A 24,900-nucleotide genomic window follows, 5' to 3' on the forward strand; every position below is an offset into this window, starting at 1 on the left:
CATGGTCTTCTCATCCAGCCCTTACCTCAATTTCAAGTTGCTCCATTATCCAAGGACCTTACGGCCCCTTGACCTCTCAGTGACCCTCACCATGGTCACACTTAGAGGTTTGTCATCACCCCAAATTCCTCTACATTCAAGGCAGGCCTCCGGCTCTCTGAGCTTAACCTCGTTCCTTCTAGCCAAAACATATTCTTTGGAGCACCCGCTGGACCCTCCGGCTAGCCAACCCTTCCAACAACCCGCCACACCCCACATTCTCAGAGTCACCCAGGACCACCATCTCTTCTATCCTTGATGGCGTCCACCACTTTCTCTCAAACGAATCCTTCCCATCGAAATGTGTCTTAATTAGCTCCATCCATCCTGACAGTGTCTTCCCATCTTTGCCCTCACGTCAAGCACCCATCATCTCTCTCTGTTTCCCCTCCCTTTCCTCTTCCTCCTCAGCCGACTCGGCGACTTCTGCTCTCAGCCTGACTTCACTAGAACGACGCCCACTAAGCACACCCATGGCCTCCATGTTGCTGAAGCCAGTGGACATTTTTCTGTCCCAGCCAGGCTGGCCCCTAAGGAGTCTGACATGTAGGCACTCTGTCCTTCATCTCTGGGGTGCTGTCCTTTGCACCCTTCTGTGTCTTTCTTTTTCTTTCTTTCTTTTTTTTTTTTTTGAGACGGAGTTTCGCTCTTGTTGCCCAGGCTGGAGTGCAATCGTGAAATCTCGGCTCACCGCAACCTCCGCCTCCTGGGTTCAAGTGATTCTCCTGCTTCAGCCTCCCGAGTAGCAAGGGTTACAGGCATGCGCCACCGTGCCCAGCTAATTTTGTATTTTTAGTAGAGATGGGGGTTTCTCCATGTTGGTCAGGTTGGCCTCAAACCCCCGACCTCAGGTGATCCACCCTCCTCGGCCTCCCAAAGTGCTGGGATTACAGGTGTGAGCCACCACACCCTGCCTCCGTGTCTTTCACAGGCTCACTCAAGCCTGGACCTGAGCCCTCTTCTCTGCTCCGCTGCATAGTCTCCCTGGATCAGCTCCACACCCACATGGTCTCAACAGTCAAGATCCCCAATCCTCTCTCCTGAAGCCTCTCCTCTGTCCTCCAAGTAGTGTCATCTCTGTCTCCATGTGCACACCTCAAACCCGCAGGTCCAACAATGAACCCCATGAGTTGTCCCCCCACCCCCACCCCATGCCCTCTCTTGAGGGAATGGCCCCACCTTGCAAGTCACCCTGGACACCGCCTTCTTTGTTGCTGCCAATCCTGACGACGTTTCCTCCTTGACCGACCTCCAGCCCATCCCCTTTTCTGCATCTCCGCTCCCCCATCTTCCCCCGGGTGCTGCTATAGCCTCCTATCTGCCCCTGCTTTCACTCTTGCCCCTTTCCAGTTCATTCTCTACTGGGAAGCTGGTGGGATCTTTCCAAAACGCAGATCCAACAGGGTCACCCTCCTGACTAAAGCCTTTCAATAGCTTGCTTCTACTCTCATCAAAAATCCCCTTCTCTGGCCAGGCACAGTGGCTCACAATTGTAATCTCAGCACTTGGGAGGCTGAGGCAGATGGATCACTTGAGGTCAGGAGTTTGAGACCAGCCTAGGCAACATGGCAAAACCCCGTCTCTACTAAAAATACAAAAATTAGCTGGGCGTGGTGGCACGCGCCTGTAGTCCCAGCTACTTGGAAGGCTGAGGCACAAGAATTGCTTGCACCTAGCAGGTAGAGGTTGCAGAGAGCCAAGATCCACTGCACTCCAGCCTGGGCGACAGAGCGAGACTCCGTCTAAAAAAAAATTGTGTCGGGCACGGTGGCTCATGCTCGTAATCCCAGCACTTTGGGAGGCCGAGGCAGATGGATCACCTGACGTCAGGAGTTCGAGACCAGCCTTGAACCCAGGATGCGGAGGTTGCAGTGAGGCGAGATCACACCACTGCACTCCAGCCTGGGTGACAGAGCGAGACTCTGTCTCAAAAAATAAAAATCCCCTTCTCACAGTTCACGAGTCTCTCCAAGATCTTGCCTCTGCCCTCATCTACTCCCTGTCTTCCCTCTTTCTGCAGTTGCTCAGCCCTGACTCACTGCCAAGCCACGGGGCCTTTGCACAAACTGTGCCTCTGCCTCCTTCCCCAGCACTCCCCCTGAGCACCCTCCAAGTTCCTTCCTCTCGTTCTCCATGGCTTCACAAATGTGATTTCCTCAGGGAAGCCTTCATCCTTTGCCCCTTCCACCAGATCAGGTCACTTGTTACGTTATACCCTCACAGACTTGTCACGTGGGTGTTTATCGGTATGGCTGTCGAATCTGCCGTTCTCAACAGACTGTGAGCCATGTGAGGGCAGGAGCCTTGTTTCTCTCTGCCCACCATTGTATAATCAGTGCCTTGCAGAGTGGCAGGCAGCAGACACTTAATAAATATTGGCTGAATGTAGCCAGTGAGGCCATGTGTAACCTATGAGACATAAAATGGGCTCATCAGTATTATTTAAGGAAGGCTTCCTGGAGTGGGTAGGATTTGAGTAGGACCTAGAGACGAGGAGGCTGCAAAAAGCAAAGCTTGTTAGCTGGTGGACCTGGCCAAGGTACGCCTTCGCCTTGGATCTCATTTCTCATTTGTAAAATGGGCGGGGGTTGGACAAAATGAGCCGAAGCTCTGGCATCCCATGGCCCTAGCATCCCCCAGCCCTAGATCCCACAACTCTCCCTATTCCCTTGAGAAGGGCTGTCCTCCGCAGGCAGGGGCAGAGCCCAATTTTATGCACAGAATGGGTCCTCCCAAGGCCGGGGTGCCTGATCTGCAATTCTGCGCTCCGCCGCAGGGCGACGCTCGGAGACCAGCCACACTGTCCCAAGTCCGGGCGAAGACCCGCCCGCGGCTCCGTAGGTGCCCGGCCCGCCCCTCGCAGCCTCCTGCCCTCCCTTCCTGTCGTTAGCGGCCGGGCCCACGGCCCCGAGCAGCCATGCTGGGCGCGCGGGCCTGGTTGGGCCGCGTCCTTCTGCTGCCCCGCGCCAGTGCAGGCCTCGCCGCAAGCCGCAGGTACAGGCGGGCAAGCGGGCCCCTAGGGCACTCCCTGCGCTTGCCTGCGGGCCCAGTGGAGGGTCTTCCGGACACCGGTCCCCAGTGCCAGTCTGGACCACCCCTGCATGCCTGGCCCTTCCCCAACCCCACCTCCGGTCTGCTCCTGAGACCTGGCCCTGGCAGTAAGGCCCTCCTCCCCTCCCCTCCCCTCCCCTCCTCATCCCTTCCCTCCTCTCCCCTTCCTTCCAGTGCAGTGCCAGCTTCTCAGGGACTGTTCTGACACCGCTTCCAGGAAGCCTTCCTTGCACCCCAGTGCTGGATGCTGGGTCAAGGGCCTTTCTCCAATAGTAGCCTGTGCCCTGTCACAGTCCTTTATTGCTGCATGGACCTTTCGTTATTTAGGTCTGCCTGCAGTCCCACTTCCAGGCTGAACTCCCTGAGGTCTCTGATTCCCTAGGTGTCCTGGGGTCTGGCCCAGGAAATGGCCACACAGGAGTCCCAGCAGGTGGGCGTTGAGTGAGGGAGTCCCCATGTCTGGTTTCCTCCGTTTGTCCCTCCCCTGGTCCAGTACCAGACCCTACTGATCTTGGCCTGTCCCGCCACCAACGGTGGGCTGCCTTCCAGTGGGGCCACACCCAGGCCTGCCAGAGAGATGCCTCCAAGCAGCTGCTCCAGGAAGGGCCCGGGGAGGGGCCTGGGGAGGGGTAAGAATGGAGCCCCAAGAACCATTCTGCCCATTGTGACCCGCCCTGACCTCATAGCCATCCTTCCCACCGCCAGGCCCAGGAGGTTGGGGGAGACTAACCGGCAAGGAGCCCCCAATGAGCCACCTCTCCTCACCCCCCAAAAAACATAAGGGGGAACACAAAGGCCACAGTCTCCCCCATGGTTCAGAAAGGTGGGTTGGACTGGGAGCAGGGGTCCTACTGGGGTGCTGAGTGGAATGGGGCAGGTGCTGGGGGGCCTGGGAGAAGGTGGGTGGAGGCCCCTGGCTTGCCTGACGCACCAGTCCTCACCAGGGGTAGCTCCTCCCGGGACAAGGACCGAAGTGCGACGGTCAGTAGTTCAGTGCCCATGCCTGCTGGAGGGAAGGGAAGCCATCCTTCATCTACACCCCAGAGGGTCCCCAACCGCCTGATCCACGAGAAGTCACCATACCTCCTACAACATGCCTACAATCCTGTGGACTGGTGAGCACCTCTCCTGGGGCCCTGCCTGGAATTCCTGGGGTCCTGGGCCCTCCAGACCCTCTGGGCTACTGAGTGATGCCCCACCCTGCTGGGTCTAGGTACCCCTGGGGACAGGAAGCCTTCGACAAGGCCAGGAAAGAAAACAAGCCAATTTTCCTCTCAGGTAATGCTCCCACCTTCCCTGATATGGGAGTGTGGGCAGGGAGTGGCAGTAGATGGGAGAGGGTCCTCTTGGCTTGGCGGGTCTACCAGGAGACTAGAGGCCAGGATGTCTTCCATGCAGCCAGGGCTACTTGGCCAGCCTCCCTCTGACCCGTTGCTGGCCCCCTGACCTCTCCCCATGGCCCTGTTCAGTCGGGTACTCTACCTGCCACTGGTGCCACATGATGGAAAAGGAGTCCTTCCAGAATGAGGAGATTGGCCGCCTGCTCAGTGAGGACTTTGTGAGCGTGAAGGTGGACCGTGAGGAGCGGCCTGACGTGGACAAGGTGTACATGACGTTTGTGCAGGTGAGCAGCCCTCCTCGGGAGTGTATGCGCCACGTGGGCTCAGGGCAGCTCCCTTCACCCTTGCCCTCTCTCCGCCAGGCCACCAGCAGTGGCGGGGGCTGGCCCATGAATGTGTGGCTGACTCCCAACCTCCAGCCCTTTGTCGGAGGCACCTATTTCCCTCCTGAGGATGGCTTGACCCGAGTCGGCTTCCGCACAGTGTTGCTGAGAATACGAGAGCAGGTGGGTGTGCCTTGGGGAGCTGGGGGACCAGGGTGGGGGACTAGGAAACAAGAGCCCCTCCCCCTGGCTGACCTCCAGGTGTGCCCCCACCTCCCACAGTGGAAACAGAACAAGAACACCCTGCTAGAAAGCAGCCAGCGTGTCACCACCGCCCTGCTGGCCCGATCAGAGATCAGCGTGGGTGACCGCCAGCTGCCGCCCTCTGCCGCCACCATGAGCAATCGCTGCTTCCAGCAGCTGGACGAGGGCTATGATGAGGAATACGGTGGCTTCGCTGAGGCCCCCAAGTTTCCCACGCCGGGTCAGTGCCCCATGCCTGCCTTAGCCCAGGTTTTGGCCTTCTGATTCCTATGCTGGTCAGGGACCTACTGGCTCCTGGCCTCACCCGTAGCTTCCTGTCCTCCTGACTGGCAGTGACCTCCTTGCCCCTAGCCTGTCGGTAGCTATCGGTGAAGACCCGACTGCCGGTGTCAGCAGTGACCCTCTCATCTTAACCTAGATGATGACCTTCTGTCCCCTGACTTGGTCAGTGACCCAGTGACCCTGGCTTGGCTAATGACATTCTGGGCTCTGGGGGGACAAGTAACTTACTGGTCCTCTGTGAGCCAATGATAATCTGACCTCTGGCTTAGGCTATTACCTTCTGTCCTGTGGGTTGACTGTTGACCTCACAGCCTGTCCAGAGACTGCCTGTTGAGTGAACTCCCAGCCTCTGCCTGGCCCAAGGCCTCCTGACCACCCCGATCTCTCTACCCACTTTCCCATTCTCTCACCCGCATGTTCTTGGTGCCCCCACAGTGATCCTGAGCTTTCTGTTCTCCTACTGGCTCAGCCATCGACTGACTCAGGATGGCTCTCGGGCCCAGCAGATGGCCTTGCATACCCTGAAAATGATGGCTAACGGGGGCATCCGGGACCATGTGGGGCAGGTGACAGGCACTGGGTATTCCCTGGAGGGGCAGCAGGGAGCTGTGGGGTGGGGCAGAGGCTGGGACTGGCCTCCAGCTTTGTATCCGCACAGGGCTTTCACCGCTACTCCACAGACTGCCAGTGGCATGTCCCTCACTTTGAGAAGATGCTCTATGACCAGGCACAGCTCGCTGTGGCCTATTCGCAGGCCTTCCAGGTGACCCCTGACCCCAGCCCAGAGAACAGGCATCTCACTCTGGCTGCCCCTCCCAAGGCCTTCCTGGTGACTGTGGCTCCTCTTAATCTGAATCCCCTGTTCCCTCCCATGTACCCACTACCCAGGCTTCCCTCCCCCACCTGCCTCAGAGAATGTTGCCGCCTTCCACCTGGGCCTCCCCAGTGACCTCTGTTCACAGTCTCCTTTCTTCCCTTTCTTAGCTCTCTGGTGATGAATTCTACTCTGACGTGGCCAAAGGCATCCTGCAGTACGTGGCTCGGAGCCTGAGCCACCGGGTGTGTGTCCGTGGTGGCAGGCGGGCCTGGCTGTGGGAGGGGTTGGGGCTCCACTGCCCTGTGGGCCGCGGCCAGCCAACTCTCCCCTCCCCACAGTCCGGAGGCTTCTATAGCGCAGAAGATGCAGACTCGCCTCCAGAGCGGGACATGCAGCCCAAAGAGGGCGCCTACTATGTGTGGACGGTCAAAGAGGTTCAGCAGCTCCTCCCAGAGCCTGTGCCAGGTGCCACCGAGCCGCTGACCTCAGGCCAGCTCCTCATGAAGCACTACGGCCTCACAGAGGCTGGTAACATCAGCCCCAGTCAGGTGAGGACTTCTGGGGTCACCTGACGGGCCCTGGTGCCTGCCAGGTGTGAGCTCGCAGACAAAGGCCATTCTCCTCAGGACCCCAAGGGGGAGCTGCAGGGTCAGAATGTGCTGACCGTCCGGTACTCGCTGGAGCTGACTGCTGCCCGCTTTGGCTTGGATGTGGAGGCTGTGAGGACCTTGCTCAATACAGGGCTGGAGAAGCTCTTCCAGGCCCGGAAGCATCGGCCCAAGCCGCACCTGGACAACAAGATGCTGGCTGCCTGGAATGGTGGGGCAGCGCATCTGAGACCGAGCCTATCTGTAGGATCCCCCTTTACAAAGCCCCTGTCTGTCCAGCACCTGCTAAATGCTCACGCTCCCTTTATTAGCGTTATTATTCTCAGTTGACAAAAGAGGCTTAAGGAGCTTAGTAACCCGCCCAAGGTCACACACAAGGGCTGGGAACCCCGCCATGTCTGGTCCCGGAACCCAAGATCTTAGGGATCACCCACGGCTCCAGGGAGGAGTTGGGGCCTGAGGTGATGGGGTGGACATGCCTGGAGGGTCCTGGCCAGCGTCTCACCACTACTTGTCTCTCCTGGCTCCAGGCTTGATGGTGTCAGGCTATGCTGTGACTGGGGCTGTCCTGGGCCAAGACAGGCTGATCAACTATGCCACCAATGGTGCCAAGTTCCTGAAGCGGCACATGTTTGATGTGGCCAGTGGCCGCCTGATACGGACCTGCTACACCGGCTCTGGGGGGACTGTGGAGCACAGGTTGGGGGCTGGGTAGACCGGGAGGGCTCATCTCCCCACGCGTCCCCAGCCTACCTCTGCCCTACTTCTCCCCTCCTCGTGGACTCCAGTCCTGGCTCTTTCAGGTGCTTGCTGTGAGTTTGTAGCCTCCCTGGGCCCATTTACTCATCTGGGAAGTGGGCTGATGGCACCTGCCCAGGAGGGTTCATCTGGAGGGTTAAGTGAACAAATGCATGAAAGGGCCTCCTCTGGGAAAGGCCCTCTCTCCTGGGGCTCTCCCCAGCCCCTCCCCTAATGCCTGTCCCCCAGCAACCCGCCCTGCTGGGGCTTCCTGGAGGACTACGCCTTCGTGGTGCGGGGCCTGCTGGACCTGTATGAGGCCTCACAGGAGAGTGCGTGGCTCGAGTGGGCTCTGCGGCTGCAGGACACACAGGACAAGCTCTTTTGGGACTCCCAGGGTGGCGGCTACTTCTGCAGTGAGGCTGAGCTGGGGGCTGGCCTGCCCCTGCGTCTGAAGGACGGTCAGTGGGGGTGCAGGGCTAGTCTGGGGTCCTGGGAGGTGTAAGTGCAGCGTGGGTGAAGAGCTGGTGTGGGCAGGAGCCCTCCTGGCTTTGTGTCTCTGCTACTTATTAATGGTGTGATTTTTGGCTGCTGTAATATTTCTGAATCTCAATTTCCTTTTTTTTAAATAGAGACAGAGTCTTGCTATGTTGCCCAGGCTGACCTTGAACTCCTGGGCTCAAGTGATCCTCCCACCTCGGCTTCCCGAAGTGCTGAGATTATAGGCGTGAACCACTACACTCAGCGTGTTTTGTTTCCTTCCTTTTCTTTTCTTTTTCTTTCTTTCTTTCTTCCTTTCTTTCTCTCTTCCTCTCTTTCTCTTTCCTTTCTTCCTTTCTTTCTTTCCTTTTCTTTCTCTCTTTCTTCTTTTTTTTTTTTTTTTTGAGAAAGGGTCTCACTGTCACCCAGGCTGGAATGCAGTGGCATGATCTTGGCTCACAGCAACCTTGCCTCCAGGGCTGTATCAGTTCTCCCACCTCAGCCTCCTGAGTAGCTAGGACTATAGGCATGCACTACCATGCCTGGCTAATTTTTTGTAGAGATGGGATTTCTCCATGTTGCCCGGCTGGTCTCAAACTACTGGGCTCAAGTGATCTGCCCACCTCGGCCTCCCAAAGTGCTGGGATTACAGGTGAGAGCCACCATGCCTGGCCTGTTTCTTAATAAGTAAAATGGAGCTAACATTGGTACTACCTTACAGGGTTGATGTAAAGATGAATTTAGCTGTTCTGTAAACATGCTTAGCACAGTAACTGACACCCATGGATTCAGATATTGACCAAGGCTCACTTGGTCCCTGCCCTCATGAAGCTTACAGTATGGTAGGGGAGACAGCGAATATGCGGTAATAATGCAAAAACACATGCACAAATGTGTAGTTAAAATTGTGGTGAATGCCATGAAGAAGTAGGACGCTCTATGTGTACCTGCTCCCTATCACCCATGTGCCTTGTCTGTGGTTAAAGGTTTCTTTCCCGAAACTCAGATTTTAGCTCCTCAAAGATCAGGACTTTCTGCCAGTGTTGTATCCCCAGGGTCTAGTGTGGTTCTGGCACATTGTAAGTGCTTAATAAATGTTAACTGAGTGAGTGAAAGGGCCTTGGGAGAGAACCACAGAGGAGGCCCAACTCAGCCTAGGGGGAGATTAGAGGACACATGTGACAGGTGTCATTTAACCAAGGCCTGGAGGGAAAGGGGCCATGTGGCCATGGAGAAGCTGTGGAGAGAGTTCAGGCATAGGGAGCAGCGCATGACAGGCCTGGAGCGGGCAGCCTATATCCTGGAGGACAGGCAGGGCCCGCGTGTTCCAGGAGGGCACCGAGGAGAATGCTGAGGCCGGCAGGGGCGGGATGGGCAGGGCCTTTTCTCTGTCCCATCCCCCAAGTGGCCCTGGATGCAGTCCTGGGCAGGGTCCTGGGACTCAGTGACCCGCCCTTACCCCTACCCCCTGCCTCCCTGTGTGCTGCAGACCAGGATGGCGCAGAGCCCAGCGCCAATTCCGTGTCAGCCCACAACCTGCTCCGGCTCCATGGCTTCACGGGCCACAAGGACTGGATGGACAAGTGTGTGTGCCTATTGACCGCCTTCTCCGAGCGCATGCGCCGTGTCCCGGTGGCATTGCCCGAGATGGTCCGCGCCCTCTCAGCCCAGCAGCAGACCCTCAAGCAGGTGGGGGTGAGGGCATCTGGGCTGGGACCTCGGGTGGGAGGGAAGCGGGGGCTGTGACGGCAGATGGGAACAGGGGGTGGGGTTCCTGGGCTGTCCCCGGAGCTCAGGTCTGTGTGTGTGCAGGCGCGTGGAGGCATCTGTCAGACAGGGAGGCAGAAGTTAACATGAGTCCGAGGTGGCTGATGAAGTGTTTCTGTGTACGTCGTGGTGTCAGTGTAATTGCTTCTGTCCATACTGTGTTATTGGTGTGTGTGTACTGGGTGTGTGTGACCCTGGAGGTGTGTGTCTATGCACCTACCTTTGAGGGGGATGCTGGTGTGAGTGTTCGTCGTGTGCGTTTGTCTGTCTGCATGTGGATGCCCCATCTGCAGGTTTGCCTCTGTGTCTGCCTGCATGCGTGTGTGTCTGGTGTTTGTGTGTGTGGTATCTGCCTCTGTGTGGGCATCTACTGTGTGTGTGTGTGCGTGTGTGTGACTACTCTGTGTCTGTCTGGATGGGTCTCTGTGTGCTCTGGGTCTTCTGGGTGTGTGTCTCCCCGTGTTTGTATCTGTAACATTGTGTATACGTATGACATTTCCACTTCGGTATTCTCGTGTGTGAGTGTGTGTGTGCTCCCACTTGCCAAGCATTAACTCATCCTGGCAGCTGAGATGAGTCCCTGTTCCTTCTTAGGGATATAGGGTGGGGTGGAGGGAGGATGGGGAAGCCCTGGTGGTCTAGGGCTCAGCCCTCCCTCCCCTGACACACCGGAGTGACCTTTCTATTCCGGTCAGATCGTGATCTGTGGAGACCGCCAGGCCAAGGACACCAAGGCTCTGGTGCGGTGCGTCCACTCTGTCTACATTCCTAACAAGGTACCCGTCCCTGTGAGCCCAACCTGCCACCTCCCCAGAGCTGCCCCCTCCCATCCTCAGCTCCTCAACATCTCCTTGCCCTCGGAATGTTGGGAAGAGGGAACTTCCCAGTGGGCCTTGCCAATGGGCAGGTGACCCCACCCCAACAGGTGACTCTCCCTGCTCTGCTGCTGCCCTAGGTGCTGATTCTGGCTGATGGGGACCCCTCGAGCTTCCTGTCCCGCCAGCTGCCTTTCCTGAGTACCCTCCGACGGTTGGAAGACCAGGCCACTGCATATGTGTGTGAGAATCAAGCCTGCTCAATGCCCATCACTGATCCCTGCGAATTACGAAAACTGCTACATCCATGACTGCCCCAACCCCCTTGGGCTAGGGCAGAAGGTGAAGCATCCCAACCTACTAGAGACTCAGGCCCTGCAGGGCCCTATAGAACCTGTGGCCATCCCTGAGCACCCCGCCACCAGGTGACCTCGGCCATACTCACTGCCCCGCTTGGGCACCCACTCACCCTAGAATAAACTTAACAGTGTCCCGTGGTAACCTGAGGGCCTCAGCTTTGCTTATGAGGGAGGGGCTTCAGGCTTCAGCCTGGGAACCAGCAGCTCAGGGCCACTTCCTCTGGCAGCCCCCACCTGACCCCTCTGCCTTCTCCCATTTCTCCTTCATCTTCCAGGGGTCAGCAGACTGCCCCTTTCCCTTCCATGGTCATTGTAGCCTGAATGAATTTAGTCCCCTGAACTGAGGTCAGGGGACTAAAACCACGTAAAGATGCCCAGGGGTGGGCATGGGGGTGTGGACTGGCCCAGGAGGGAGAAAGCCCAATCCTTGCCCTCAGAAAGAGGTTAAGAAGGGAACCTGCCCTCCCCTCTCCATTGTCTCCTTGTGTTGAGCTGGAAAGGGGGCAGAGATGCTTTATATGAGCTTTTATATTTCACAGAATGGTGACTTTGCATATGCCCTGGTGCATTGTGGGAGCTGCTATTGTCACGACTAAGACATTTCTTTTGGGGTATCCATCTAGCCCCAGCCTCGAAAGGATGGAAGCAAGGCCTCCTTGCAGGAGGTCATGTTGTCCATTCGTCTGCTTTCATACAAGCTGGTCCAAAGAAAGAGTTCTCTTTCGTTTGGAACATCTGTTGGGTTGGAAGTCCTTCCCCAAATCTATCTGAATCCTTCTTGCTGCAGAGAAAGCCTTCCTGTGACCTCATCCTTTCCCCTAAATGTTGGGAAATGCTCCTGAGTCCTGTCCTTGACACATACATCTTCCCAGGCTCCAGAAACCCCATCTAGCTCCATTGGGTTGAGAGATGGGGACTGGGACACATGCTTTGGGAAGGGCAGGTGCAGAGTGATGGGGCTGACAGTGGGTGGGGGAAGCAGGGGGAGGAGCTGTCCCTCTGAGGCCTTTGGGAATCGGCTGAGCCAGGCATCCTCAGCCCCCCAGCTGAGCAACACAGAGAGCCAAAAGAGGCTACTGGAGACAAGATGGCCTTCGTGGGGCCACTGCTTGTGGGGGATGTCAGCAGTGGGGAGGAGTGAAGCAGGAAGGAACCGGGAGACTGGATGGAGTTGCTTCCTCCACACGGTCACACATAGCCACACATGGTCACTGGGACCAGAGTCAGCTCTGTCTGGGCAGCCAGGCCCTCAGTGCAAGCCACCGGCCCATCTGGAGGGGATTAGTGCTCCGGCCAACAAGGTCAGCTGGCCCCTTCCTAGCTGGAGCCCACTCAACCTTGCCAGGAAGTCAGAGAGCTGGACAAGTGCAGCCCGGCCTGGGGAGGTGGAAGGGAGGGAGGATGGAGCATGGTGAAGCACAGGTGGCCTTTTTGGCAGCCCCAGCCCTGGCTTTGGAACAGGCTGGGCAGTGTGCCAAGCCCTCTTGCCACTGTTGTCCCGTTGACCCTCATGAATGAGTTGTGAGGCAGGTATCTTCAGCCTCGTATGGATAAATATTCGAGGCCCAGAGAGGGTAAGAGACCTGCCTGCGACCCCTCAGCACTTCTGGTTCTTTCCGGGGTCTTGAGGGTACAATAAAGACCCCTAAGGCTTCCTCTTCTCGCAGGAGGTCCAGGCGCAGCTGTGGGGGAGGGTGTCCTTGGTGTCTTCTGTCCCTGCAGCCAGTCTGCTTTCTGCTCGGCATCTCCTCTCTCCCTCCTGGGATGAGATGATGGGATTCTGTAAATGGGTTGGGAAGAAGGAGTTACCTCCTTAAAGGGTTAGTTCTCCCAGGAGTGCTTGAATTTCTAAAGGGGGCAGGGTCCCACGTAAATCTCACTCAGAAGCAGGATTGTAAGGGTTCCTGCAGCATCCCTTCCCCTTTGCTGGTCCCTCTTGAGTGTGCCCCCGGTTCTACCAGCGGAACACCCGTGGGCCAGGGTCACTGGAGACAGGGCCATACTGTTTGGGCAGCCACTTAAGTAACTTCATCATTCTGAGCACCCCCCTTCCTTATCTGAAAGGTGAGGGGCCACCCACCCAGCTCTCAGGGCTGTTAAGGTGACTAAATGGGATAATGGTTGTATCATCCCTGAGCAAAGGGTATCACAGATGGGAAGATTATCTTAGCTCCGCAGGGAGCCAGATGGGCTGTGAGGGAGGGGTAAAGGCAGGGCTGGAGGGGGCTGGAGGGGCTGGCTGAGCAGGGTATATATGGGGGGGTTCTTCCTCAAACCCACAAAAGCCCTTAGTTAGGCTTACTGTCTTTGTTGGGAAACTGAGGCCCAAAGAAAGGAATTTCTTGTCCCTTTGTTTCTCTTTCCCTGCCTGAGGTCATTCATTCACCTAACAACTTTGTGCCCGACACTAGACAAGGCCCTAATGAGCAAAATGAACATAGCCCCTCTGGGAACACAGAGCCTAGATGGGGAGACGATCATTTCATTACTACAAACACAAACATATAATCCCAGCCTGGGCTAAGTGCTGTGAAGTTCCAGACTTGTGTCTGGCTCGGTGCTGTATCCTAAGCACCTTGGCACTTAAGTGACATTGAAATACTTGCTGGAAAGAAGGCCACTCTGAGGAGGTGATGTCAGAGCTGAGGCTTGGAGGGCTGGAGTTAAATAAAGATGGTTTCAGGTCTTCTTTGCCTTCCCTGTGGGTCCTGCCTCTGCCTCCTTTCTGGCACTCAGGCTAAGGGTAAGCATCTCCGACTGGCCATCAGCCCCAACATGCCGAGTACAGGGATCAGATCCTGTCTTGCATGGCCGGTCTCCCCTAGGTCCTGAACCCAGGGAAGTGCATGTGGATCTCAGTTTATCCAGATGGTGCGTTTGTGCCTGCCCTCCTTTAGGGCATGTTCTAGAACAGAGTTCAGTCCAGAGCCCAGGGGTGGCCGAGATGATGGATGAGGGTGTGGGGCCTGCCGACCACCAGGGGACCTGATCATTGGGCTGGGCCAGCCTCTCTGCCCTCATTTTCCCCTCTGCAAAGAAGGGGTGACGAGTGTCCCTACTTCTCGCGCCAGCCCCAGGGCCTCTATCCTGGCGGGAAGGGCAGGCCGACCCGGCAGACTGCGGCCTCTGGGGAGGGAAGAAGGTGTCAGACGCGCGGAGCAACCATAAATAGCCCCCCTCTCCCAGAAGACGGCACGGGGTTCAAGACTCAGGCGCCGCATACTCAGAATGAGAGCAGAGACTCCCGCCAGGAAAAAAAGGCACTTAGGGGATCTGCTCATTAGCATGAAATGCAAATGAGCCCGCCCGGCCTCATTTGCACAACTCGGTGCATGGATTCGGCGAAAGGGCAACCAGGGAGACGACGGCGCAGCAGCCACTCTGCCACTTCCCCCATCCCCTCCCCCCATCGGCCGGGGCGGGAACTGAGACGACCCCAACCCTCTGCGGGGGCGGGAGGTGGCGGGGGCTGCGTGGGTGGCGCGGCCTTAGGAGAGTGAACAACGCCCAGGGGTGATGGCCTCAGCAACGTGAGGGGTGGTGATGGAGGTCATCCCGCCCATCCCTCCGCCTCTCCGCAGTGGCGCAAGCGCCCCAAAATCTCCGGAGAGGGAACTGACTGACCCACTAGGTTCCGCCGTGTCTACCTCTCGCAGATGTTGGGGAAGTGCTTCCCGGCGTCTGTCTAATCCTCGCTGTGCCCCCCTCCACCGGCGCCCAGCACACCCGCGGCGCTCCGCTCCCGGGTACCCACAGCTTTCTGGAGTGGCGCCGGCGGCAGGAGAGAGCTAGAGCCGACTGAGCCCCAGAACTCGGGGAGGTAGGCGGGGCAAGGGCCGGGGTCTGCGCGTGCGTGTGCGCGCGTGGAAAGCACAAACCCACGAGGGCCCGCTGCCGGTAGGGTGAAGGTGAGTGAAGGCGGCAGACCCGCGAAGTTCCAGTTCCGCGGACGCCCTTTCCCTAAGCCACACAGGGACTTAAGAGAAACTGAGGCACAAAGTTGGCGGGTGGCGGTGGTGGGGACTTTGAAGGTCGAGTCGATAAAGCCCAGCTCTGTGCTTCCGCCCCCTCCCACACACTCGAGACCCCCACAGGTTCCTTCTTAGGGGTCCTCGCTCTGTTCCGCAGCCCCTCCTGGGGATCCCGGCTCTGCGGTCCAGCGCGACCTGCCTGGGGCCACGTGTTCAAGCACGAAGCCCCTGCGTGGAGTCCACGCCCTTCAAAAGGTCCCTAGGGGCAAGGGGATGAAGCCCAGGAGCGTCAACGTGATGTCAGGTCCAGCGGGTTAGGGTTACGAGGTCAGGGTCGAAGTCTCAGAATTGGACTAGGGAGCATGACCAGTAAGCCCAAGAGATTTGTGGAGGCCACGCCCAGACCATGCCTGCCCTAGCCTTTCTCGAGCTCCGCCCGTTTCTCCGAGACTGGGCCCCTCCAGCCTGAAGCCCCACCCTCAGGACATCCAGCTCCGCTCCTTCCCTTCCCCAGTCCCGCAGCCAAGCTCGACTCCAGGATGGGAGATTAACCAGGTGGAGACCTGAGATTTCGCTCTGGGACCCCCTGGTCACAACCCTCACCCCCGTGCCGCCTGTCTCCTTTCTTCCCCAAGCCCGCCCAGAGCTGAGCTCCGCCCTCCGGCTGCTGCCCAAATCAGGGGTCGTGGACAAAGGATGCCTGGGGCCTGCAGCCCTACGCCAGGACCCCGCGCCGAATACTCTGATTCTTCGGGCTCCCTCCAAGGGAGTCCCAAAGACCCCAACGGCCAATAGGAAAGTGGGTTCGGTCTGGGCAGCAGTCTGATTGGCTTCAGCCTTGGGGAGCGGACCCAGGGGCAAGGGGAGGGGAGAGGGGCGGTCCTGGGTTTTGGGGTGGGAATCGGATTCCAGCTGTGGTTCTCTCCCTGCGCTCCCGCCCGCACTGCCACGGCGGAGGGCCAATGGGCGCGCGGCTCGGGGCCGGCGGCGTCCGGCGATTGGCTGAGGGGCTGTCTGGGGGCGGGGCCGAGGCTTGAAGTTGGAGTGAGGGATCCAGCTGTGGTGTGCGCCGCGCTCCTCGCAGCAGCTTTCGCTCGCTCGCTCCGCGTCTCGGCCGGAGGAGGAGGCAGTGGCGCCGGCGACAGCTACGGCAGCGGCAGCCACCGCGGCGGCTGCGGCGGCGGCATCTCCGCCTCCACTCCCGCCCGGGACTGCCCCCCACTGTCTCCCCGCCCCTCCCGGACAGTGAGCCCGCCGCGGGGCGGGGGAAGAAGCCGCCCCCACCCGCTCCAAGCCCACCCCTAAAGAGATCCCTCCTCCCCTCCCCCTCCGCCTGGCGCGGAGCCGGGACGATGCTGACCCCTTAGATCCGGTTCCAGCTGTGCCGCGGGAAGAGGGGGCGCCCCTCCCCGGACCCCCGCCCTCCGCCGCTGCCCCCCTTTTCGCTCGCCCTCTCGGGGCGGCTTCGCCGAAGGTAGCGCCGAATCCGGCAACCGGAGCCTGGGCGCGAAGCGAAGAAGCCGGAACAAAGTGAGGGGGGGCCGGCCGGCTGGCCCGGGGAGCCCCAGGGGCGCAGGGGAAGCGGGACTCGCGCCGGGCGGGGTTTCCCTGCGCCCCGGCGCCCCGCGGGCAGCATGCCCCTGCGGGCAGGGGGAGCTGGGCTGAACTGGCCCTCCCGGGGACTCAGCTTGCGCCCTAGAGCCCCCCAGATGTGCCCCCGCCGGGGCCCCCGGGTTGCGTGAGGACACCTCCTCGGAGGGGCGCCGCTTGCCCCTCTCCGGACCGCCCGGGGCCCCGGCTGGCCAGAGGATGGACGAGGAGGAGGATGGAGCGGGCGCCGAGGAGTCGGGACAGCCCCGGAGCTTCATGCGGCTCAACGACCTGTCGAGGGCCGGGGCCGGCCGGGCCGGGGTCAGCAGAAAAGGACCCGGGCAGCGCGGACTCCGAGGCGGAGGGGCTGCCGTACCCGGCGCTGGCCCCGGTGGTTTTCTTCTACTTGAGCCAGGACAGCCGCCCGCGGAGCTGGTGTCTCCGCACGGTCTGTAACCCATATCCTTCGGGGCACGACGGCCAGGCGCGGGGTCGGAAGGGGGACGGGCCGCACTGCCGGGGTCGGGGGGGAAGAGGACCCACCGCCAGGTGAGTCGGAGAAGTGAGACCGGAGGGTGGGCGGATGCGAGGGGGGCTGCCAGGGAGGGGAGGGGGCACCAGAGTGGGAGCGGAGACGCGAGCAGGTCTCGTCGGTAACCCGGGCTTACCCCACCTGCGTACACACACCTCAGTCCTCCTGGGTGGGGGGTGGGATCCAGGCCAGGAGAAGAGAGCTGTGCCCCGCTGGCTCGCAGCTGGACGCCCTCCAGATGTGGACAGGGGAGGGTCGTCATCCTCCAGATGTGGGAAGCTTCGGGAGCCTGGGAGCTGTACTCTGCCCGCGCCGGTTAGAGAGCTGGGTTTGGTTTCCGAGTTTGGTGGTGGTGGTGGAGGGGGTGGGGGCGGTGGGGAGGAAGCTGCGGGGACGGAGGAGGGGGGACCGCAATCTCCTGGGTTTCCCTCCTTCCCCCGCCCCAAAGTTTGGGGCGGATTCTAGGGTCTGATCCCCCCCACCTGGTCCTTGAGGCTGAGATTTTTACTGACCCAGAGGGAGATGTTGGGGGGCGGGGACCAGGTCCTGGCCCACCTCACCCCCCACCTCGCGGGTTGGAGGCACAACAAGGAGATTCCGGCGGTGGCTGATGTCAGGGGCGCAGAATGAGAACAAGATGTGGTGGCGGGGAGCTGTCTGCCCCCGGAGCTGGGAGTGGAGCCCCTTTCCGCTAGAGCCAGTGCCGCGGGTGCCTCCTACCCGATCTCCATTCGATGCAGGGTGCTTAAGATTGGGCTGGGGAGTTTTGTGCTGGATTTTTCTTGTGGAGGGAAAGACTGTGTCAAGAGCTTTTTTAGCAAGTGGGGGATGGGGTTATGCTGGTCCAGGTTACTCCTCCCCTTTCACAAATAAAGAGTGCTCCTGCAGACCAGGTATGGGGGACTGCAGGCCTGCGAAAGTATTGGGGGGACAGTAATACTGTGAGTGTGTTCACTAAGGAGGACTCAGGTCCACCGCCCCAGTGTAGACACCGCGGATAGGTTTGGGGAATGCAAGCCCCACATTCCAGGGAGATGGATTTAGCACTGCCGCCTGTCTGCCCAGGCTGGAGTGGTAGGGGAGACCCCAGCCAGGTCAGATCCTAGCTCAAAGCGCCACTTGACAGACGCCTGGCCCCAAACTCCCCAGTGGGTCCTGCCACCAGGGGAAGGAAAGGTGGAGGGGAGGTGTTGCTGCCGTCCCAGGTCTGTACAGCTTCTCTGGGCTCCTTCCTTCCAGCTCAGAGGTTCTTATAGACCCAGGGTGGGAGACCCCAGGTCTCCCTTGTAGCCCCTGTGAGCTTAGCAGGGACTCTGCTTTGGGGAAGGGGGGGTGGAAAGTTGGTGCCGCCCTCACTCTCTGCAGCTCTGCTGCCTCTAGTGCGCAAAGCAGGGACGAGCTTGTGGCCCCCCCTCCCCCATCCTCTACACCTTGTGGGTCTTTGGGAAGCTCCCCTCATCACACCCTCTCCTCATCCACTGCCCCTTCTTCCTTTCTCTCTGAGCTGCAGAAAGAGAGGTGCAGGCCTCAGAGGTCTGTGTTCCTGCTGAATAGGCACAATCTTGAGGTTTGAGCCCCCACCCCCAGGCCCCTTTCTCCAAGGCAGGGATGGAGATGGAGAACTGATATGGCTGGAAAGGATGGGTTCTGAGCAACTCTCCTCTCTGCCCCTAACCATTTACCCCTTCCACGAATGGGAAAAAGCATCAACCTCTATGTCCTCCTTCTCAAGGGTCCCAGGGGAGGTAGAGAGAGCTCTTCTCTCCCCTCTCCCTGAAAACAGACCTCTAGGCTAGCATCTCTTCTCGCCTGCCCTATCTCCAGGTGCTAGTGGAGGGTCTGGAGGCAGACTCCTTCACTGAGGGTTCTGGACGGGGGCAAGTGTTGAGGCCTGGCAGGAGATGTGGGAGATGTGGGAGGACAGCACTCACCTTGGGAGTTGGGGAGCAGCTTCCCCCGGGGGAGTGGTAGTCAGGTGTGGGGCATCAGAATTACTAGGTCTGGAGAAGCCTGGGTTGGCTGAGGATGGGTTGAGAACAATTTTTTGGCAGGGGACTGCCTAAGCTGTGCCCCTCACCACTGCCATCCTACCCAAGTACCAAGAGACACCTGTATTTTTGCTGCCAGAGGGACTCTGAACTGCCTCCTGGGCCTCCTTTTTTCTCTTTGTGGTGTCTGTGACTCCCCGAAGGCTTCAGGAGGGTCCATCTACACCTCTGAGCCAGAGGGACATAAGGACACTCCCCTCCACCCCCCAACTAACTGAAGCTAGTTAGGCTTTTCTTGGCACATTCTACTTCTTGGCCTCTCCTTTTTAAGAGACCAGGTTTCCTAGAGAGATCTAGACCCAGGTAGGAAGTGTGTGTGTGTGTGTGTGTGGTGTGTGTGTGTGTGTGTGTGTCTGTTGCAAGGGAGGACAGCAAAAGGCACAGAAGTGCAAGCTTTGGTGTGGAGAGCAGGGGTACTGGCAGACAGTCACCCCTGCCTCAGATCGAAGGGGAGCATGCTGGCCTTTCCAATATGTGTTCCTGCAAGTGTGAGGGAGCGCACTCCCCTCTCGGGGAGGAGTTCCTCCGCATTCCCTCTCTGGCTGTTGTGTCACATCTGGAAGTTTGTGTAGGAGTTTCTCCAAGCTCAGAGCCCAGCACAGCTTTTTCTCATTTGGAAATCACAGGCTGGCATTTGGGATGCCGAGAGAGGGGGGTGGGGGGGCGGCCAGAGGGGGAGAGGGGAGCCTGCCAGGAGTGGGGGAGGAGAGGGGGGAGGCCTGAACGGCAGGAGCCCTAATGGCTTCCAGAAGTGAGTGTGAGTGAGTGACTGTGCGTCACTCTGTGTGTCTGAGTGTGTCCCTCTAGAGAGGTGGGGGCACAGGAGTTTCTGGAGCCTTCCTTGCCACACTGTCCCAATGCCCCCAGTCTGCCTATTTCTCTTACCTAGGGAGAATTCTCCATTTCTGTCCTCAGAGGAAATGGTGGGGGGAGTGTTCTTCCTGTCTCTTCATCAATTCCCTCCTCCAATTTAATTTCCAAACCCTAAGCTCGCCAGAGGAGATTCTGGGGAGAAGGGCTGGGGCTGGAGAATTGAATGGGATTGAGGGGGGCCAGATCACCCCTTGGCATGCTTTCTGCCCCAGGCCCACTTTCCTTCTGGGTCACACACACACTCCTTCCCACCCGCTCTGCTCCACCACTTTGCTGGGGGACTCCCCATCACCCGTAGTGCCAGTTGGAGCCATTCCTGGGATTACCCCCACCACACAGCCCCCCCTCACCCTCGCCTGCTCCCGCCCAGCACTCACCCCGCCCTGCCTGCCTCAGCCAGGATGGCGACAGACACAACTGCTCACACGCAGACATGCGCACGCGCGCGCACACACACGCACACACGCACACACACACACAGAGTCACAGACGTTTGAATCAGATTTCTGGCCTATTTCCCCTTCCAAAGATTCCAGCAGGCCGTCTCTCTTGTGTCTCTGTGTCTCATGTCTCTGTCTCTGGGTGGAGCCGGCTGCCTTTCTGTGAGCTTCAGTTTTCAATTCAGCTGGAAGCCTCTCTCCCCCTACACCCATGCACTGAAGCGTGGTGAGGGGGAAGCACAGGGAAATAGGCTTGTAGGAGTGGGGGGGTTCTGCTGGGGGAATCCCCCTTTGAGCTTTGGAGCAGGGCGGAGCCCCTACATCCCCAGTTACCCTAGGGGTTGCCGAATCCGATAGACACCGGGAGCCTCTCTGTGGGATGGGTGAGGCAAGGACCTCCCCCCCCCACCTCCTCATTTACTAGAAGGCCAGGACTCCTGGGTCCAGGCCCATTTTCTCTTCAACGTTCCTTAATCTCACATTTCCAGGCTCCTAGGTGGGAATGGGGCAGCTGGAGGGCCTGCTTCCCTTCTCAGCTCATGCCCAAAGCCCCTGTGCCCCTAGAGGTGTCCCAGCCACCCCCTCCTCTCCCTACTTTCCTCACCCTTGCGGCTGCCAGGCTAAGCAAGGGCTCTATCTAGATAAAGCCCCACACAGAGGACTCATTTGTGGAGATAACATGCTCTAATTCTCTCTCCCAGGAGGGAGGAAAGGAGGAGGGATGGAAGTGGGGTTCCTCTCTCTGCCGTTTCCTTTTTCTCTGCTTTTGATGGTGGGTTGTGGGGAGAAGAAAGATCCTCCCCTCTCCTACCCCTCTTTGGGATCCACTCCAGCCCGGACAGTCACCATAGCAACAGTAGACATGTGACTGCACAGGTCTCTCATAGTCACTATGGCAACCAGTGTCCCCCGTTCCCTTGGTTACCATGGGGATCTGTCACACGGTTTCCCCCCAACCTGATAACCTGTGGGTCTCCCTGATTCTCCTCCCCTGCATAAGGACAAGACAACAGCCTCAGTAAGGGGAGATCATGTGAGAGGGGTCTCTTTAATTACCATGACAACAAATCCACACCACTGGTGACACATCCTCCTGTCGTTATGGCAACAGAAGAACATCACACAGTGACATACTGCCATGTTCCCAAGGAAACGAGCCCTACTCTGAGAAGAGTGAAAGACCCCCCCCATTAATTATTCCTCTATTCAGATTGTCCCAAATTGTCGTGTGCCTTGGTCTCTTCCCTGTCCGTTTATGCTTACCTGGCGTGGAAGGAGAGCTGTAGAGGGTGGGCAGGATGTTACTTGGAAGTAGGCTGAATTGCCAAGGGACCCTTAAGAAGGGGCTGACATGGTCAAGAGCTGTGCATGAGGTTATTTGAGGGCAGACTTTGCCCGTAAGAGCATCCAGTCTGAGCCTGGGTAAGGTGGGGACAGAAAGAGGGGCAGCTCCTCTGTGGGGTCACTTCTGTACCTTCCCCCAGTTATAAGCAGTTCACCTCTATCAAGGGAAACAAGGCAGGAAAACCTGAATGGGGACACACATCTGGCTTCTAGGCAGGGAGACTGATTGATTTGTTGATTCGTTCGTTCATTCATTCAGTCTTCCCAGGTATTGATCATCTGCTCTGTGCCAGGCACTACAGCAAGCTCCGTAGGGGATCTAAAGACGTATTAGAGTGCCCCTGCCTGTCAGGAGCCCCAGCTCAGCAGGAGAGGTCGACAAGTGCACAGATGACTAACTTGGTGGAACTCTGCCATTAGAGGGGTCCAAGCAGATGTCCTGGGAGCCCCTCTTCCTCAGAGATCTACTCCCTCCACACAAGACATTTGCTCACATGGGCTCCTTCCAGACCCCCCTTTCCCTGCAGAGGGGAGGAGGGGACCTGCATGGGGAAAGCAGACCAGTTCTTAAGGGAAACTGTGTCTTTCCCTTTCCAAATGATGGCTCCCTTCCTGTCCCCCTTTTTCCAGGGTGACCCCTGGCTGACTCCCATTCTGGGGAGAGATCCACTGCACTCCGGCTCTACTCAGAAAAACAATTCTGTGGAAACAGAGCACTTTTTATTTCCTCTCTGTCATCTGCTTACCCCAAAAACCTAGAACTTTTTTTTTTAAACCCTCTTATTCTTGTAAGGGGGTGGGGGTTAGGGAAACTGCAGTGCATTAGGACTCTCGGGGTACCACGGACAGGTGGCGAGCAAGCATGTGAGTCTAGGGCAGAAGGGCCTGGGTGGTGGAGAAGACAAGGGGGAGGGCTGTCAGGGATTGAGGGAGTCATGGGCTATGGGGGAGGGCATGTGGCTTGGGAGTCAGAACAGAGATGGGCTATGGCTGCGACTAGCTGGGAGGAAGGTCCATAGGTTCCTGAACATTCATGCTGGCCTCTTCATGCCTGGCCAAAGTCTTCTCATTCCAGAAGCAAGATTCCACCTGCCCTGGGCCCTACAGAGTCTGGCTTGCCTGGGTCATGCCAGGAGCTGCATACCTCCCATCCCCATTCCCCAGGGGGTCTCTGGTCTCCTTTCCCCAATCTCCTGCTCTCTGATCTTTTCTAGCCTCTTTACTCTTCCCCACCCTTCTCATATTTTCCTTAAAGAAAATAGGATACTTGGGTCATTTAACTGGGAGTCAGTGCCTGGAATCTTCTAAGGTCTGAAGGCCGTTTTGTACCATTCTCCTGCTGATGGGCTGGAAATGAGTCACTCCATAGGAATCCACTGTGTGGAAAGACCCGGGTTTAGAAAGAACCCTCTCTCCCGCTTGCTGTTTGGCTGGTCTGGGCTGGAAGCCACAAGCAGGTGTGATGGGCAATGGCCTCTTGGGGAGGGGGTAGACATTGTCCACTCTGCACGGCTTGGGAGCTATGCCCAGCATGGTGCCTGACACATAATGGGTCCTCAATATTTAAATGTGTGAATATGCCTAGTGGTCATCTGAGGGTGTTGAGAGGTTGGGAGGCTGGTGGTGGAAGAGGGGAGCCCCGGCTCTGGTGCTGTAGCAGGGAGGACTGCAGCTGTGATGTCTGCCTTCCACCTAGTGCCAGGGCGGTCATGACAGGCCGTTCTGCCCGCCTAAGCAGCTATGGTGTGCAGAGGAAACTATCATAGATCAGGAGTTTTGGAACCACCGTCTCATCCTGGCTTCTCGGGTGACCTTCAGCACATGACTTCGGCATTCCTTGGCCTCAACTTTCCTCGAGTTCTGGGAAGAAAATGATCTACCCCAGATATTTCACAGGGCTGTTGTGAGCATCAGCTGTGGCATTGTGTGAAAGTGCTTGGTAAACTGTAAGGCAGGCATAATCCGACTTTAGGTTTGTTATAACACATTCACATACAGTATCTCATTTGCTTCTCACATCTACCCTGTGAGGTAGGGAGAATAGGATTCAGATTCTGCAGCAAACTCATGGTGTCTGGCATTTCCACAGGCATGATCGATTTATTCCCCAAATGGCTTGTGCAAATAGTCAGGGTATTTGTGGCTTGTCTTCCTTTACAGATGAGGAAGCTGGGTCCAGAGAGGTGAGATGACCAAGGTGGGACTCCCCTTCTCTAATGGGGAGTCTGGGGCTGGGGGCTGGTCTGACGTGTATGTCAGGGCCCTGGCACCACACCTGCTTCGCCTCAGATGGAGCCAGGAGGTAAACGAGGAGGAGGTGTTAGGGTGGCGGGGGGGGGCAGCCTCAGCTCCAGCCTTGGCCAGCTGCTTCCTTGACTGCCAGTACCTGGTTTGAGCGCATCAGTATGTTGGTCATCCTTCTCAACTGCGTGACCCTGGGCATGTTCCGGCCATGCGAGGACATCGCCTGTGACTCCCAGCGCTGCCGGATCCTGCAGGTGAGTGTGTGTGTGTGTGTGTGCGTGTGTGTGTGTGTGTGTTGGGGGGTTGGCCCCTCCTAATCTTAATACCCCTACTCCTCTGCAAGAGGCCCTGACCCAACTGGTGGGGGCTAGGGTGGGACTAGAGAGTATTCCCTCACCCACGTCTCAGTTTCAGCCACCTCTTGTCCCCACATCAGGCCTTTGATGACTTCATCTTTGCCTTCTTTGCCGTGGAGATGGTGGTGAAGATGGTGGCCTTGGGCATCTTTGGGAAAAAGTGTTACCTGGGAGACACTTGGAACCGGCTTGACTTTTTCATCGTCATCGCAGGGTGAGGGCCTGGGCTGGGGTGGGAGAGCAATGGATCAGATCGGTCCCTTCCCCAGGGCCAGGGTTCTGGGCCTGTGACCTCTCGGCTCCAGCCCAGTTACAGCACCACTTTCTCCCTGGCTATCTCCTGAGGGTCTGAGGCTGCCTTGCCTCTAGCACTGTAGCCTATATTCTAAATTCCAAGGCCCTCTACCTAATTCTGCTCCTTCTCTGATGGGCAATCTGTCCTTGTCTCGGGGTAGCCTTGCCCCCAGACAGAGAGCCGGATCTTCAGGGTCCCTTGGTGAAGGAGAAGAAGGAGTCAGAGGTCGTCCTGCTGTCCCTAAAGCAGGATTCCTCATTGACCTCTTTTGACCCCACCGTGGCCTCAGACTCAAAGGGCCTCCCTTTGGGCCCCTCCGCAGGT

The 24,900-nt window shown here is 58.1% G+C and overlaps 1 protein-coding gene across 3 annotated transcripts; it reads left to right on the forward strand.

Annotated features, from left to right (window-relative positions):
- The first annotated feature begins 2,836 nt into the window (after positions 1 to 2,836).
- SPATA20 (spermatogenesis associated 20) lies at positions 2,837 to 11,025 on the forward strand. 3 transcript variants are annotated; one of them, XM_003272261.2, is made up of 17 exons: positions 2,837 to 3,033; positions 3,473 to 3,520; positions 4,035 to 4,205; positions 4,304 to 4,368; positions 4,560 to 4,714; positions 4,793 to 4,936; positions 5,036 to 5,237; positions 5,735 to 5,865; positions 5,958 to 6,062; positions 6,284 to 6,358; positions 6,455 to 6,664; positions 6,743 to 6,935; positions 7,255 to 7,423; positions 7,712 to 7,923; positions 9,432 to 9,631; positions 10,405 to 10,485; positions 10,665 to 11,025. In XM_003272261.2, the coding sequence occupies exons 1-17, from the start codon at positions 2,957 to 2,959 to the stop codon at positions 10,833 to 10,835; spliced, it is 2,409 nt and encodes an 802-aa protein (XP_003272309.2). In that variant the 5' UTR covers positions 2,837 to 2,956; the 3' UTR covers positions 10,836 to 11,025. The 3 variants fall into 3 exon arrangements, with proteins under 3 accessions (XP_003272309.2, XP_030682904.1, XP_030682905.1); XM_030827044.1 differs by lacking the exon at positions 3,473 to 3,520 and having other exon boundaries at positions 2,874 to 3,033; XM_030827045.1 differs by lacking the exons at positions 2,837 to 3,033; positions 3,473 to 3,520 and adding an exon at positions 3,828 to 3,913.
- The last annotated feature ends 13,875 nt before the right edge of the window (positions 11,026 to 24,900 follow it).

The sequence above is a fragment of the Nomascus leucogenys genome, chromosome 14, assembly GCF_006542625.1.
Source record: "Nomascus leucogenys isolate Asia chromosome 14, Asia_NLE_v1, whole genome shotgun sequence".
NCBI lineage: Eukaryota > Metazoa > Chordata > Mammalia > Primates > Hylobatidae > Nomascus > Nomascus leucogenys.

Excerpts from the sequence above, each read along its gene's own strand:
- SPATA20 (XM_003272261.2), top strand. The coding sequence starts at position 2,957 with ATGCTGGGCGCGCGGGCCTGGTTGGGCCGCGTCCTTCTGCTGCCCCGC. Across the intron at positions 4,937-5,035 it reads TGCTGAGAATACGAGAGCAG|TGGAAACAGAACAAGAACAC; the intron begins GTGGGTGTGCCT and ends CACCTCCCACAG. Across the intron at positions 5,866-5,957 it reads TCCGGGACCATGTGGGGCAG|GGCTTTCACCGCTACTCCAC; the intron begins GTGACAGGCACT and ends GTATCCGCACAG.